This window comes from Tauraco erythrolophus, chromosome 2 (assembly GCF_009769465.1).
Source record: "Tauraco erythrolophus isolate bTauEry1 chromosome 2, bTauEry1.pri, whole genome shotgun sequence".
NCBI lineage: Eukaryota > Metazoa > Chordata > Aves > Musophagiformes > Musophagidae > Tauraco > Tauraco erythrolophus.
The window spans coordinates 19,581,281-19,595,312 of NC_141466.1; the positions used below are offsets into that span (position 1 = coordinate 19,581,281).

The window sequence follows — 14,032 nt, forward strand, 5'->3', positions numbered from 1 at the left end:
TGAGCCCTCTCTTCAATTGCTTATATTTTGCAGGTGTCCATGGGCACCGTATTAATAAACAACAGCCGGTCTTGCAGTCGAAGTGCTGTTTACAACGCACGACGACGTTACGGAAGCCTAAGCCCTCTGCCCCTGGCTGTGCACACACTCGCAGGTCTTGCTCCTTGGGACTTCGGGATGAGTTACTGCTCAACTGTTTGCTTTGTAACGCAGACCTCCTGCGCCGGCTGCACCCTTGTCCCCTCGCAATGCGTTTGTCGTACTGCCGCTGGCTTGCGCCTTCAGCAGGACCGGGATAGCGTGGCCTTACGTAAGCACGGAGCCAGGTCCCTGTGTCCTTGCTTGGTGCTGGGGCAGCACAGACTGCAAATCTTTGTTCCCCTTTAATGAAGAGAGACTTGAGGGTCCAGCGTGCAGCGTTTCTTCTTTTGAGTAAACATCCGTTCCCACAGGCATCCAGCAGCGTCTGGCAGAGGAGATCAAAAGAACAGAAATGAAAGGATTTTCCCCCTTTGCCGGGAGGAGCGGGCAGCGGGACATCTCCTGTGAGATTAGATGGCTGAACGTGCTCTTTGCAAAGCAACTCGTGCGCTCGGCTGGGGCTGCACATGGAGCAGCTGCGCTTCCAGCCTGCTAGCTGCTGGTGGAATAAATGCAAGATTTAAAATGTCTTTTTGCAGCGTGGGCTTCGGTGGGCAGAGTTCCTGCTGATGATCAGGCTGATAGATAATTTGAGATCAGGATTTCTGGAGCTCCCTTGTGGGTTTTTTCTCACTTGGGCAATCTAGCCCATTGAGGGAACTGGTGCGGGGATGTTGTTTTCATCTTCTTCTGTGCAACAGAACTACAGCTGTGCAAACTGAAAGGCGTAATGTGCTGCAAACAGGAGCTGGGGCACTGTGTTTCTCAGCAGGGATGAGCACTTGTGAGCTGCTGCCACTCTGTGCAGGTGAGGAGGTCACTTTTGGGGGGCACATGTCCTTGCAGTGGCTCTTCACCTTGTTTCATAGAATCATAGAATGGTTAGGGTTGGAAGGGACATTAAAGATCATCTAGTTCCAATGCCCTGCCATGGGCAGAGAAATCCTCCACTACACCAGGTTGCCCAAAGCCTCATCCAACCTGGCCTTGAACACCTCCAGGGATGGGGCATCCACAACTTCTCTGGGCAACCTGTTCCACTGCCTCACCACCCTCAATGTAAAAAATTTCTTCCTTATATCTAATCGAAATCTGCCCTTTTTCAGTTTAAATCCATTGCCTCTTGTCCTATCACTACAAGCCCTTGTAAAAAGTCCCTCTCCAGCTTTCCTGTAGGCCCCCCTTAGGTACTAGAAAGCTGCTATAAGATCACCCCAGAGCCTTCTCTTCTCCAGGCTGAACAGCCCCAACTCTCTCAGCCTGTCTTCATAGGAGAGGTGCTCCAGCCCTCAGATCATCTTCGTGGCCCTCCTCTGGAGCTGCTTCAGCAGCTCCATGTCCTTCTTATGGTGGGGACTCCAGAGCTGAACACAGTATTCTAGATGGGGTCTCATGAGAGCTGAGTAGAGGGGCAGAATCACTTCCCTCGACCTGCTGGCCATGCTTCTTTTGATGCAGCCCAGGATACGGTTGGCTTTCTGGGCTGCCAGCGCACATTGCCGGCTCATGTTGAGCTTCTCATCCACCAGCACTCCCAAGTCCTTTTCCTCAGGGCTGCTCTCAATCCATTCTCCGTCCAGCCTGTGCTTGTGCTTGGGATTGTCCCGACCCACATGCAGGACCTTGCACTTGGCCTTGTTGAACTTCATGAGGTTCTCACAGGCCCACCTCTCAAGCCTGTCAAGGTCCCTCTGGATGGCATCCCTTCCCTCCAGCGTGTCCACCACACCACACAACTTGGTGTCATCTGCAAACTTGCTGAGAGTGCACTCAATCCCACTGTCCATGTCTCCAGCAAAGATGTTAAATAGCACTGGCCCCAGTACTGACCCCTGAAGAACACCACTCGCCACAGGCCTCCACATGGACATTGAACCGTTGACCACAACTCTTTGAGTGAGACCATCCAGCCACTTCCTTATCCACCGAGTGGTCCATCCATCAAAACCATGTCTTTCCAGTTTAGAGATAAGGCTGTCGTGTGGGACAGGATCAAATGCTTTGGATAAGTCCAGGTAGATGATGTCAGTTGCTCTTCCCCTATCCAACAATGCTGTAACCTCATCATAGAAGGCCACCAAATTTGTCAGGCAGGATTTGCCCTTAGTGAAGCCATGTTGGCTGTCACCAATCACCTCCTTATTTTCTATGTGCCTTAGCATAGTCGCCGGGAGGATCTGCTCCATGATCTTGCTGGGCACAGAGGTGAGACTGACTGGCCTGTAGTTCCCTGGGTCTTCTTTTTTCCCTTTTTAAAGATGGGGGCTATGTTTCCCCTCTTCCAGTCATTGGGAACTTCACCAGATTGCCATGGCTTCTGAAATATGATGGATAGTGGCTTAGCAACTTCATCTGCCAGTTCCCTCAGGACCCGCAAATGCACCTCATCAGGTTCCATGGACTTGTCCACCTTCAGGTTCTTAAGATCGTCTCGGGCCTGATCTTCTCCTACAGTGGGCGGTTCTTCATTCTACAGTCCCTGCCTTTGCCTTTGCCAGACTTGGGCTGTGCCGCTGGAGCACTTGCCAGTGAAGACTGAGGCAGAGAAGTCATTGAGAACCTCAGCCTTCTCCATATCCTTGGTAGCCAAGTCCCCTGTTTCCTTCCGGAGAGGGCCTACATTTTCCCTAGATCTCTTTTTATCACTGACATATCTATAGAAGTTTTTCTTGTTGCCCTTGATGTCCCTGGCCAGATTTAACTCTATCAGGGCTTTAGCTTTCCTAACCTGATCTCTGGTTGCTTGGACAATTGCTCTGTATTCTTCCCAGGCTATCTGTCCTTGCTTCCACCCCGTATAGGCCTTCTTTTTGTGTCCGAGTTGGTCCAGGAGCTCCTTGTTCATCCATGCAGGCCTCCTGGTGTTCCTACCTGACTTTCTCTTTGTTGGGATGCACCGCTCCTGAGCTTGGAGGAGGTGATCCTTGAATATTAACCAGCTTTCTTGTGCCCCTCTTCCCTTTCTTCGTCTGAGAAAACATCACTTGGAGCGCTCAGCTAGCAGTGGGGTGCCTGTTGCTTGCTCTGGAGACCAGTCTCAGTTTAAAGAGGTGGGAGACCAAGATCTTTGGTGCTCAGCATTTTTCTAAGGGGAAAGTCCATTCCCTCAGTGTTGTCTCTGTGTAGTGGTGACCTGCCCCATGCTGAGGGCTTGCAGATTGTGTTCTCTGGTTCGCTGTACAGGAGCCTTAGTCTTGCTGGGTAGCAAGCTAGGCAAGATGTTAAACACAGTACCTCTAACTTTAACGTCATTATAGCTTCATGCTAGCTAAACCCATCAAACCTGTCTGACAATGAATTCAGGCTTGGAGACATGTATTATTTTATGACCAGAAGATGATTAATAAGTGAGCTTCCATCTCTGGTTGGTCCAGTGCCCAGTGTGAGTTAAGATGGGAAGATGCCAAGAACTGTCCCACAGTGAAGAAAGATGTTCGTGATGACAGGAAGGCCACAGGTGATACCCTGCAGCCTCCTGACCAAATGCAGCCAGGGAGAAAGGATTTCAGGCCATGCTGATCTCCTAAGTCAGGTGGCAGTTGTTTGTCCAGAGATTACTTTGTCCTCTGGTAAAGTGGCATTGAAAAAAACCTCCTGCCATCTAAAAGGCCTCTTCTTTGCCTCTCCACTGCAGTAAATGACATGGGTTAACTGGGCTGGACTGGAGGAGTGGGGGTTGTCTCTTTTTCAGTAATGAGTCTGCAGAGAGAAATTGCTTCCAGAGGGAGAGAGTATGTGAGAAATATCTCAGCATCAGAGACCAAGAGAAGGAGTGGGGAACAAAAGTGCAAGTGCCAGGTCGCCCCCACGCCTGGGTTCTGCGGCTGTGGCAGGGAGTCACTCAGGGTGCCTGCGTGGCTTCTTGCTGGTAGCAGTCCCCTGTGGAACAGCATGGGCGAAGTGCTCATAGTGCTCCTGAGCACTCAGCTGCGACTGATGCCTCCTGTGTGCACCAGGTGGGTTTTCTGGATGGGGCTGTTACTGCTTCTGGCAAGCTGTTGCTATACTAAGAGTTGGCCATCAGAGAAAGTTAAGTTTTCAAATGTTTTCTCCAGCTAAAGTGGTAAGCATAAAATGATTTAATATTACAGAGAGAGGTGTAAATGTGAGTAGGAAGGAGGGGATGTGATTTGAAGAAGTGCTGCTGTTAGGAGCTGTACCTCACTGAGCAGTAGTGATTGACTTTTCTCCTGATTCAGTATCCGTGTTGCGCAGACGGTGCCCACAGCAGTCCCAGTGTCCCCAACGGATGGCTCAGAGGAAGCCAGGATGGTTTACCCTCCCATGGATCGCAGGGAGCATGGGGAGAGGCAGTCACAAGCTGCTGGGAGCATAATTTGCTGTTAGGCTACGTGGCATCCTGTCTGCCATCAATTATGGCCTCGGCTTGGAATAAAAGGGAATGAAAGGGACTTAACATCCAAGCCATCGCCTGCTGGTGGGGAGGGGCTGGATGCATTTTGAAAGGAAAGAAAGTGAGGGAAGTATCATGCTGAAAGGTTGCAGATGGGAAAAGAGGGAAGTTACATTTAAAAACAAAAACACACTCAAGAACCTCTTTATTACCTGCAGAGTCGTGTGCTATCAAAATATGAATTCAACAGCTTTTTCTAGAGTTTTTTCAGCTGAAAATAGAGACTTGTACTTAGGTGGAGAGGGGAAAAACTGATGCATATGCAAGCAGAGTTCGTCTTGCTATACAGCTGATGTCAAAATGATAACGTGGTCAGTATCAGGGAGCCAGAGCAGAGGGTTGTTTCTCACAGCCCCAAATTCCGAGTGCAGCACTGTGGTTCAGGAGGACGGAGTGGCTCCGAGCTCCACTCCTGTGCTCGAAAACCATAACCAGCTCTCCTCTCCCTGCTCTCATCTTACGCCACGGAGCAGCTCCTACAGAAAGGGAGGAATCCTCCTTACCTGACCTGTGCCACGTTTGCTGTTTTTGCCTTTCCTGGCTGCCGCTTCCACATGCTGAGTTCGTGCTGGAAGTAATACAGCTAAATTGTTTCCTCCAGCTACTCGCTCTCAATTGTCTCTTCTCCATGGGGAGCTTTAAATGGTGCCCACAGGGCAGCACAGAGCCTGAAATCCCCGTTAACCCTGGTATTTCAAAAACGATCAAGGCAAACAGAGCTCTGATCTCTGCTTTAGGAAATGATGCACAGTTGTAACAAGTCATTACCCTAAAAAGAAGAAATGAGCCTTCACAGGTTACGTGTTAACCTTCACTAACTAAACCACATTCTTTTTCAGCTGTTTTATATGCATGGTTGTGCATGAGGAAAGGCCTTTTTTTTTTTTTCTCTCCAAGTCTAACTGGTACAATGCTGCAGTGTTTTTTCGAGGGAAGACTTTTTCTGAGAAACTGAGAAAACATTTAAAAATTGCATTTTTTACTTTTCTGTGATAACCTAGTTAGTTAGTGCAAGATAAGAGGAACAAGCTTTACTCTGTGAGTGCTTGAAACTGGCAGGCAATTGCCATCCTTTACCTTCAGGCTCTGTAGATCTTTGCCTTCCAGGATTTACTCCCAGCAGCAGACTCCAACTGCGCTCCCAGGTGAATTAGAGCTCTGAATTTGTAGATTTGTCCACTACTCCTTTCACTGGCACTTTGAATCAAGGCATCTGGAAGGTGGTAGTGCATTTCTTACCAGTAGCGTGGTGCTTATCACTGATGGCAAATATCTCCTGAGCAGTCTAATCATCACAAAACTTGTGTTCAGTGTTAGCAGGATGCTTGTTTTTCACTCAGACACTCCGACACAAAGCTGTTCCGCCATTTATTTTACCCTATTGTCCTGGTTTTAGCTGGGACAGAGTTAGCTCTTCTTTTTAGCAGCTAGAAGAGCTCCGTGTTTTGGTTTTACTCAGAGGCTCGCTCTGAGAAGAATGTTGATAGCGCACTGATGTTTGTAGTTGGCACTGAGATCTCAAGGACTTTTCAGCTTGCCATGTTCTTGCCAGTGTGCAGGAGCACAACAGGATAAGGGGGGAGAATGGCCGGGATGGGGGGTCCACGACTCTCCTTACGATTTGTACTTGAACTTAAGATTGAGGGCCAAACTGGCCAATTAGTATTCCATATCATGCAGCGTCATGCCCAGTATAAAAGTGAGGGTCAGCTGGAAAGAAGGGCTTTTGCCCTGCTGGGACTCTCACCTTCGGACTCTCAGAGTGCTTTCTCTCTCTCTGGCTCTCTATTTTGGGCCTTCCGTTCATCTGGGATGGCGGTATCGGGATTTATCTGTTTCAGGATTGCAGCTTTGGGAAGAGATGGGCCTCGGTCAAGGAGTGGTGAGCAATTACACTGTACATCACCCGTTTGTATATATTTATCCTTGTACATATCCATACATATATATATATATATATTGGTAGAGGTAGTAGTAAATTGTTCTTATCTCAACCCTTGGGTTTCTTTTCTTTTTCTTCTTTAATTCTCTCCCTCATCCCTGGGGGCGGGGGAGGGTGAGTGAGCGACTGTGTAGGGTTTGGTTGCTGGAGCGGCCTAACCGATGAAACCTATCCATGGCATAAAACAAAGGCTCTGGGCTGAGATGGACACCTTGCCTGGAAGACAGTCCCAAAGTTGGTGGGTAGAGACAAGTACCTTCCTCCCTCCAGGTCTCTGAGCAGTGCGGGGCACTAAAGGCAACAGAGAGCCTCTGGTTTGCGTATGCAGCACATCCCCACTAGCCTTGTGTTTCTTTCCTGGTTGTTTCAGTATGTGTTCAAGCAGTTATCGTGGTAATTCATTTTATCCTACCGAAACATTGGTTAGCAGCCGCTTTTCAGACCAGTTTTGCAAATACAGTGCAGAGCGTGGGGAGCGCCTGCTGAGCAGCCAGAGCAGCAGTTAGTGTCACAAGAGAAAAACAAACAAACCTGGATGGTGACTGGGAACATTACCATGGGAAAAAGATGTCCTACTGTTGCTATAAAGCAAGATCATGGGAAAACAAAAGCAAACACTCCTCCCTACCCCCTCAAAAAAAGGTTTTGAATGATTTGTCTCCTTTCAGAGTTACAAAAGTCTCCCAAAGAGAAAAATCTGTGGCTTCTGAAGTGCGGCAGCACGGTCCTATTCCAATTGCACCCATGTGGAATCAACTACCTACAAAATTGCATTACAGGTAGAGCTGTGAGTTTGTATCTGAAAAATAAGTAACCTATTTAAATGTATAAAGGAAAACAAGCGAGCTCAACCATGAAGTAGTTCTCAACTGAAATGTCATGAGCAGCATCATTTACATTCAGCCTCCCCTTGAACCCAAAGGAGCGCTGTGTTAAACTGTTCCGCTGACCCACGGATGGACAGACTGACAGGCTCTTTGTTGCACAGTCAAGTTAGGAAATACCAGAGCTAAGGTTGTCTGTGCAACTTTCCTCTCTGCTCCTCGTGTGGACGTGCCACAATATGGACTTTAATTCCGTAATCCCTCGGTCATTTTCCACTGGCCCCCTGCCTCCCTCAGTGTGGAGGAGGCACAATGCCGCCTTAATGAGCGGACAAGCAGTGGCTTGGCTTGTCATTATTTGCTCTGTGACCGTGGACCTCATTCAAGTCCCACTCTCCAAGTTCTTCTCTGAAAATTCAGTGCTTTGTTTTCAGCTGTTTTACAGCTTGTCCCACAGAAGTCTCGCAGCCCTTCACAGGCACAACCCTGGCACCCTGCAGAGGGTGTTTAATGGTTAATACTTTCATTTTTCAGATTGACACCAGAAATGGCAAGCCTGCACAGGTGCCTTTTCCAACACCGCCATGCCGGTTAGGGTAGGCTGCCAGAGATAATCTGGATTTTTTTTACTATTCTTGACTCTAAATAAAGTCTTGAGTTTTTCACTTCAAACACATCTTGAGAGTGAGCAGATGGTCAAAAGCAGCAGCTCAGGTGGGACCGGCACAGGAAAACCCAGCTCTCACAAGGGGGAGTTTCCTCTGTTCGGCTCTGGGAAACACAGGCCCTTGAGCTCTGCAGCTTGTGACCACTGCTGCAGTCTTCGTTTTCTACCAGGTGTGGAATTGTGATGAAATGCTCTGGTTTTATTACAGCATACAACTCCCCTCCCCCAGCTAATCTCCAAGCAAAGTCAACCTGCATTGCAAGAAGTTGGATTGCTGAATATCTTACAAGAAAATTAAATAATGGTCTAAAACTGGGCGCTTTTCTATTAGATGTATTTTTCTCTCCAAACAGCTTCATGGCTTCTTTCCTGCTATCTCTTTTTCTTTGGAGGAGCTGCCCTTGAAACCCTGCAGACTCTTGGCATAATTCTTTTGATTTGGTCCTCCTCACCCAGCATCTGTAGTGATGCCTGCAAAAGCTTCAGACAGCAGCTTGGCTGTGGGTGACTTGTGACCTGGACTGTTCGTACTAATAATTTCACTTTGGCCTTCTCTTGAGCTTGCGTGATGCGTGTAGCATCTGGCACACAAGGACATCGCTCTATTGTGGTTTCTTCTGTCACAGGATTTTGTGATGGAGAAATAAGGAACAGTAATGTGTTAGTGGCTTTCTTTAGTGAGGTGGGTTTCTTTTTTCCGTAGCTTTGATGCCGCCATGAGATTTGTGAGGGAACAGTACCATACTCTGGTTGTAGGATCAGCTACATCAAGCACCTTGGGGTACAAAGCTTTTCAGACCCAGGAGTCAGAGGCAGGAGGAGAAGGGCTATGAACAGGCAAGCATGAAACTGCATGTACTGTCTGTGTTAGCCCTAGCATCCTCTGAGATTTTTTTTTTTTTAATACAAAAGGGACTGTTCATAAGACCAATTATGTATATTATAAAATGGGCAAGCCTGGCCCTAGATGTTACTGACAATAATTGCAAAGCATCTCATTTTCACATAGTAATGGTGTTTTTGTTGCAGATTGATGTCCTCAAGGCAGATGTGGAGAGCGCCGAGTGGAAAATTTTGGAAAACCTGATCCTGGAAGATGTCGTTGAGCAGATAGGACAGCTGGTCTTTGAGGTGCACATCCACTGGCCTGGGTTTGAGGTCAGCGGCAACGACAGCACTGTGGTGCGGTACTGGTACAGTCTGCTCCGAGAACTGGAGCTGAAGGACTTCAGGCTTTTCCATACCTACAAAGACTTATCAAAACCACAGATGTTTCTGAAAAAGGAAGCCTTCAACGCCAGTAGCTGTTACACACTGAGCTGGGTAAATACAAGATGGAAATAGCAGAAAGGAATTTATGATGTGTGACTGCGAGCCATCTGGCCCCGTAGCGTTACTGAAGAGGACTTTGGCATCAATGGCTAGAGTTACTGAATATGCACACAGTGCCTGCTAACGAAATGGACTGCCTTTTATTTTCATATGTTGTCAAAAGAACTGACACTCGGAGAAGATACAAGGTGCAAATTTGTATAGCAGTATATTTGCCAGCAGGTATGCTGTCTCGGAGGACGGAGGTTTCTGTAAAGGTTTATCTGGGGCGGCCAGCAGTGTGGCTTTTCCAGGCCACCTTGTGCCTGAGTGTGCCAGCACGGAGGGCATCCCTCTGGGGCTGCCCCGGCAAGGTCTGCTTGCTGAGCTGCGCCATCCCTTGGGCAGGAGAGTGCTTGTGAGGAGGTGCCTTTCTCAGGAAGGGTCAAATGTTACTTCTCTGTAAAGCAATTGTCTTTGATTTGTGCCTTCTTTACTTTGGCCTTGTTTCCTATGGAACAATTTTTAGGCAAGCATAGTATGTTCTTCAACCCACTGGCAAATTTCAGCTGAATTTGGCAGAGGCAGAAATCACCACCAAACTGAATTCCTACATAGTTCACTGAGCAGCTTCTGAGTGCTCTGACTTTGGCTCTTCAAGGCAGTCTGGCTGTGGGAAGAGAGTTCAGCTCTTCTGACACAGGAGACAGTGGGACAGAGAGACTCAGCTGCTGGAAAAGCTGCTGCCAGCGCTCCTCCTCCTCACCTTCCAGAGGCTTCAGTCACAGAAGACAGGGCTTCCATAGTTCGTCTGCTCAAAGAATGGCTTGTTTTAAATTACTCTTGCAATGATTGTAGCAAATGGTTCTTCATCTAGCGAGATACTTATTTAAAAGAGCTGAAAGTGAAACCTGGTCTTTTTCCTTCATTTGTTTGGGTTTGGTTGAATGTTTTGCTATGTGCCTTCTTCAGTGCTGCGCCTGGATGCCTGCTCCCTCCTCACCACCTCCCTGGCCTGGCTGCCTCTCCTTGACTGAAGCAGGTCAGACGCTGGGTCTGCGCCGAGGCTGGTGGAGGTGGTGGCACAGGCACCTGGTCTGCACCTGCGCTGGGGCTCAGCAAGCTGCCGTGCACTCCCGGGAGCCAACCTTGGCCATTCCCTGAGAAGCTAAGGCCTGGGGGGAGCTAAAAAATATATAGCAGGTTGGGTTTTTTCTTCTCTTTAAAAGAATTTTGACATTAAACTTTGCATTAAAATACAGGAGGACACCACTCTCTTGTCTTTGATATGCAGCCTTTGTTACTACCTTTGGTTTCCAGCTTCTGCAGGGCTCCATGTTCCTCCCGTTGGTGTGCCTCAGCCTAGCATTGTGTTTTTAACAAGTCTCTTTCTCTGTCCCCATGTTGTTCCTTCTCTTGTAACCCTTCTCTCCTTTCGTACCCTCCTTTCCTTTTTCACCCTGTCGGCTGCCTCGGCTCCCTCATCCCCTCCTTCCCAGAGCAGGGCCCTGCGTTGGACCCAACATGCCTGCAGGATCTCAGCGAGCAGCCAGAGGGGGAGAAACTAAGTGTAGGAGCTCTTCCTTCCAGCCAGGTGAGTCAGCTTTCCCCCAGAGCCACTGCTTTGCCGCACCAGTGGATCGAGCCATTCCCCTCACCTTCCTCAGGCTTTGCCTCAAGCCAGGCATCTGCTTTCCTCCTCTCCCATCTCTCTGAGGGCTCCTGCTGCCTCAGGGTGGGAAGGGACCACCCTCCCCAGCAGAAGTTGCTTCAGCCCTTTGGCTCAGCTCCCCTTCTCCCAGAAGAGGCCAGCAGGCAGGTGACTCTCCTAGGGTGACAGCCTTCCTCCCACCGCCCTTGCTCTGGGGCTGCAAGGAGCCACCTGCCCTGGCCCCAGCACCCACCCCCCACCTAGACCTGCGGAGCCCATCGTGGGGCTTGAAGCTGCTGCAGTCAGTCTGACTTTGAGTGTCTCTGTTGGCCACAGAGGCCTCAGACCTCGGGCTGCTTTGGAAGATGCAGAAAAACCTGCTCCCTGCCTCAGTGGTGAAGAACTAGGGTGGTAAGGGGCTGGTGGAAACAGAGAGGATTTTAAGCTCTTCAGAGAAAGCCAGCTCTGTATCCTCCTGCGTTCAGCTTTGTATCAGTCTCCCAAATCACGTTTGAATTTTTAACTTGTGGCTAAATGTCAACCCCTTTCTTTTTTAACAGACGCACTCTGGTTTTCAATCTACCGCCTTTCATTCACGCTGACAGTGCTTTGTGTTGTGGAGAGTCTCTGATTTACTGCCTCCCCATTTAATTTTCCTTTTAAAAACAAATCCATCTACTTCTTTAGTCACATACACTTGGGTTTTCTGGAGTGAGTTTAATTCTAAGAGGACTTCACGTGGGCTTCTGCACATCAAACACCTAGTCTAGGGAAGAAAGAGGATGGTGCAGCTGGACCAGGACTGCTGAGCAGGTGATGAGCTCAGCTGTGCCTGTGCCAGTAAATGAAGCAGTGGCAGGCAGCGTGCACAGGAGTGGCTGGCTGGTTAATTAATGAGATCCCTGGCACGATTTTGGCTCAGGCCATCTAGGACTCTCCCGGATCAATCCTAGGCACAGCTGGGGAGTTAGCCCAAGCCAAGGACAGTTTGGATGCAGCCACTTTGTTTGGGAAGCTGAAGGAGTTTAGTAAATAAACATGGCCAGACCATGTTTCCCAGTTTGCCTCAAGGCTGGGGAATACCTCCTGGCACCACTTTTGGTTTCTGGTATAATTTAACAAGAGCAAGTGCTGGATTCTCCCCCTGGGATGGGGTAATCCTAGTTACACGTACAAACTGGAGGATGAGAGGCTGGAGAGCAGCCCCATGGAAAGAGATGTGGGGGTTTGGGTTGATGGCAAGTTGAACACGAGTGAGCACTGTGCCCTGGCAGCCAAAAGGGCCAACCATGCCCAAGGGTGCATCAGGCACAGCACAGCCAGCCAGTTGAGGGAGGTGAGTGTCCTCCTCTACACTGCGTTGGTGCAGCCCCACCTCGAGTACTGTGGGCAGTTTTGGGTGCCTCACTATCAGAAGGACATCAAACTATTGGAGTGTATCCAGAGGAGGGTGACCAAGATGGTGAAAGGCCTTGAGGGCAAGACTCACGAGGAGCGGCTGAGGTCTCTTGGTTTGTTCAGCTTGGAGAAGAGAAGGCTGAGGGGTGCCCTCATCGCAGTCTGCACCTTCCTCAAGGGGGGCAGCGGAGGGGGAGGTGCTGATCTCCTCTCTTGTGATCAGCAATAGGACACAAGGGAATGGCATGAAGCTGTGCCAGGGGAAGTTCAGATGGGACGTTAGGAAAAGGTTCTTTGCTGCGAGGGTGTTCGGTCACTGGAACAGGCTCCTCAGGGAAGTGGTCACAGCACCAAGCCTGTCAGAGTTCAAGGAGCATCTGGATGATGCTCTTAGTCATATAGTTTAGCGTTAGGTAGTCCTGTGAGGAGTGGGGAGTTGGACTGTCCTGCTTTCAGCTGGGACAGAGTTAGCTCTTCTTTTTAGCAGCTAGAAGAGTTCTGTATTTTGGTTTTAGTCTGAGACTTGTTCTCAGAAGAACACTGACTGCGCACTGATGTTTATAGTTGGCATTGAGACCTCAAGGACTTTTCAGGTTGCCGTGTTCTTGCCAGTGTGTAGGAGCACAAGAGGATAGGGGGGAGCATGGCCAGGACAGAGCGTCCACGACTGTCCTTATGATTTGTACTTAGGCTTAGGATTGAGGGCCAAACTAGCCAATGAAGTATTCCATATCATGCAGCGTCATGGCCAGTATAATGATCCTGTGGTCCCTTCCAACTTGAGATATGCTACTGTTCTATAAACATAGCTTCTGTTTCTGCTCCTGCACATCCCGTTTGGACTGGAGAGCGGGGGGCTTTGCAGTCACCAGAGCAGAGCGCTGTGGGGGCTCACCACCACCTCAGCTCTGTAGTGCTGAAAATCAAGATGACCTGTTGCAGATGTGTTGGATTCCCTGTGTCCAAGACATTGGGCAAAGCACTTTCCATGGGGCCAAGCTACCCTCAGCCAGATAATACACAGCCCAGGAGAACTGCGCCCTCTGAAAATGGGTAGGAAATGCCATCTCTGTGACAGCCATGCTTGCTGCGACCCTCGTAGATTAAGTACTGAGGTTGTGTAACGATGCAGGGCCATGTAGGATTGATTAAAATGCGAGAGAGTGCCAGGATTTCCTAAACTGATATCTAGCTTGTTGCAACAATCACGCTTACTGCACCGCAGAATGGCTCAACTCCCATTTTTCAAATCGTGATGTGGCAAAAGTCCAGCTGTGAGTCCTGATTTATTAATAAAGCATAAAAATATGGGCCGTAGCACTGCACGGGTTTTTCCTCCTGGTTAGTCTTAGAGTAACTAGCCTAGTAGCTTATTATCGTTTGTTTGAGAAACCAATAGATAGAGATTAAAAACCAAATTATGTGATCTCTTTCAGATGTTAAAATTCCAAAGGGATGCACATCTTCCATCATTTATTGCCCTGAAGAAAAAAAATGCTGATGTGCTTATAAACTGTAGAAACAGAGTGGAGGTCCATCCTGGCTCTTCTTCACTTAAGAGTTTAGTAAACCCTCAGTTAATCTCTTGCTCAGGATTGCCGGGTAATGTCAGGAACAATTCAGGCTATTGCAAATACATCTTCGGCAAGAAAAGATTCCAATAACTATGGTAATTTTTAAGGAA

At 48.7% G+C, this 14,032-nt stretch overlaps 1 protein-coding gene across 1 annotated transcript in view; it reads left to right on the forward strand.

Moving 5' to 3' along the window:
- METTL24 (methyltransferase like 24) overlaps window positions 1-9,332 on the forward strand; it is a 52,080-nt gene extending 42,748 nt beyond the window's left edge. Inside the window, exon 5 of the mRNA XM_086608116.1 lies at window positions 9,018-9,332. Coding sequence (XP_086464242.1) covers window positions 9,018-9,332 — 315 coding nt within the window. The remainder of the gene's footprint in view (window positions 1-9,017) is intronic.
- The last annotated feature ends 4,700 nt before the right edge of the window (window positions 9,333-14,032 follow it).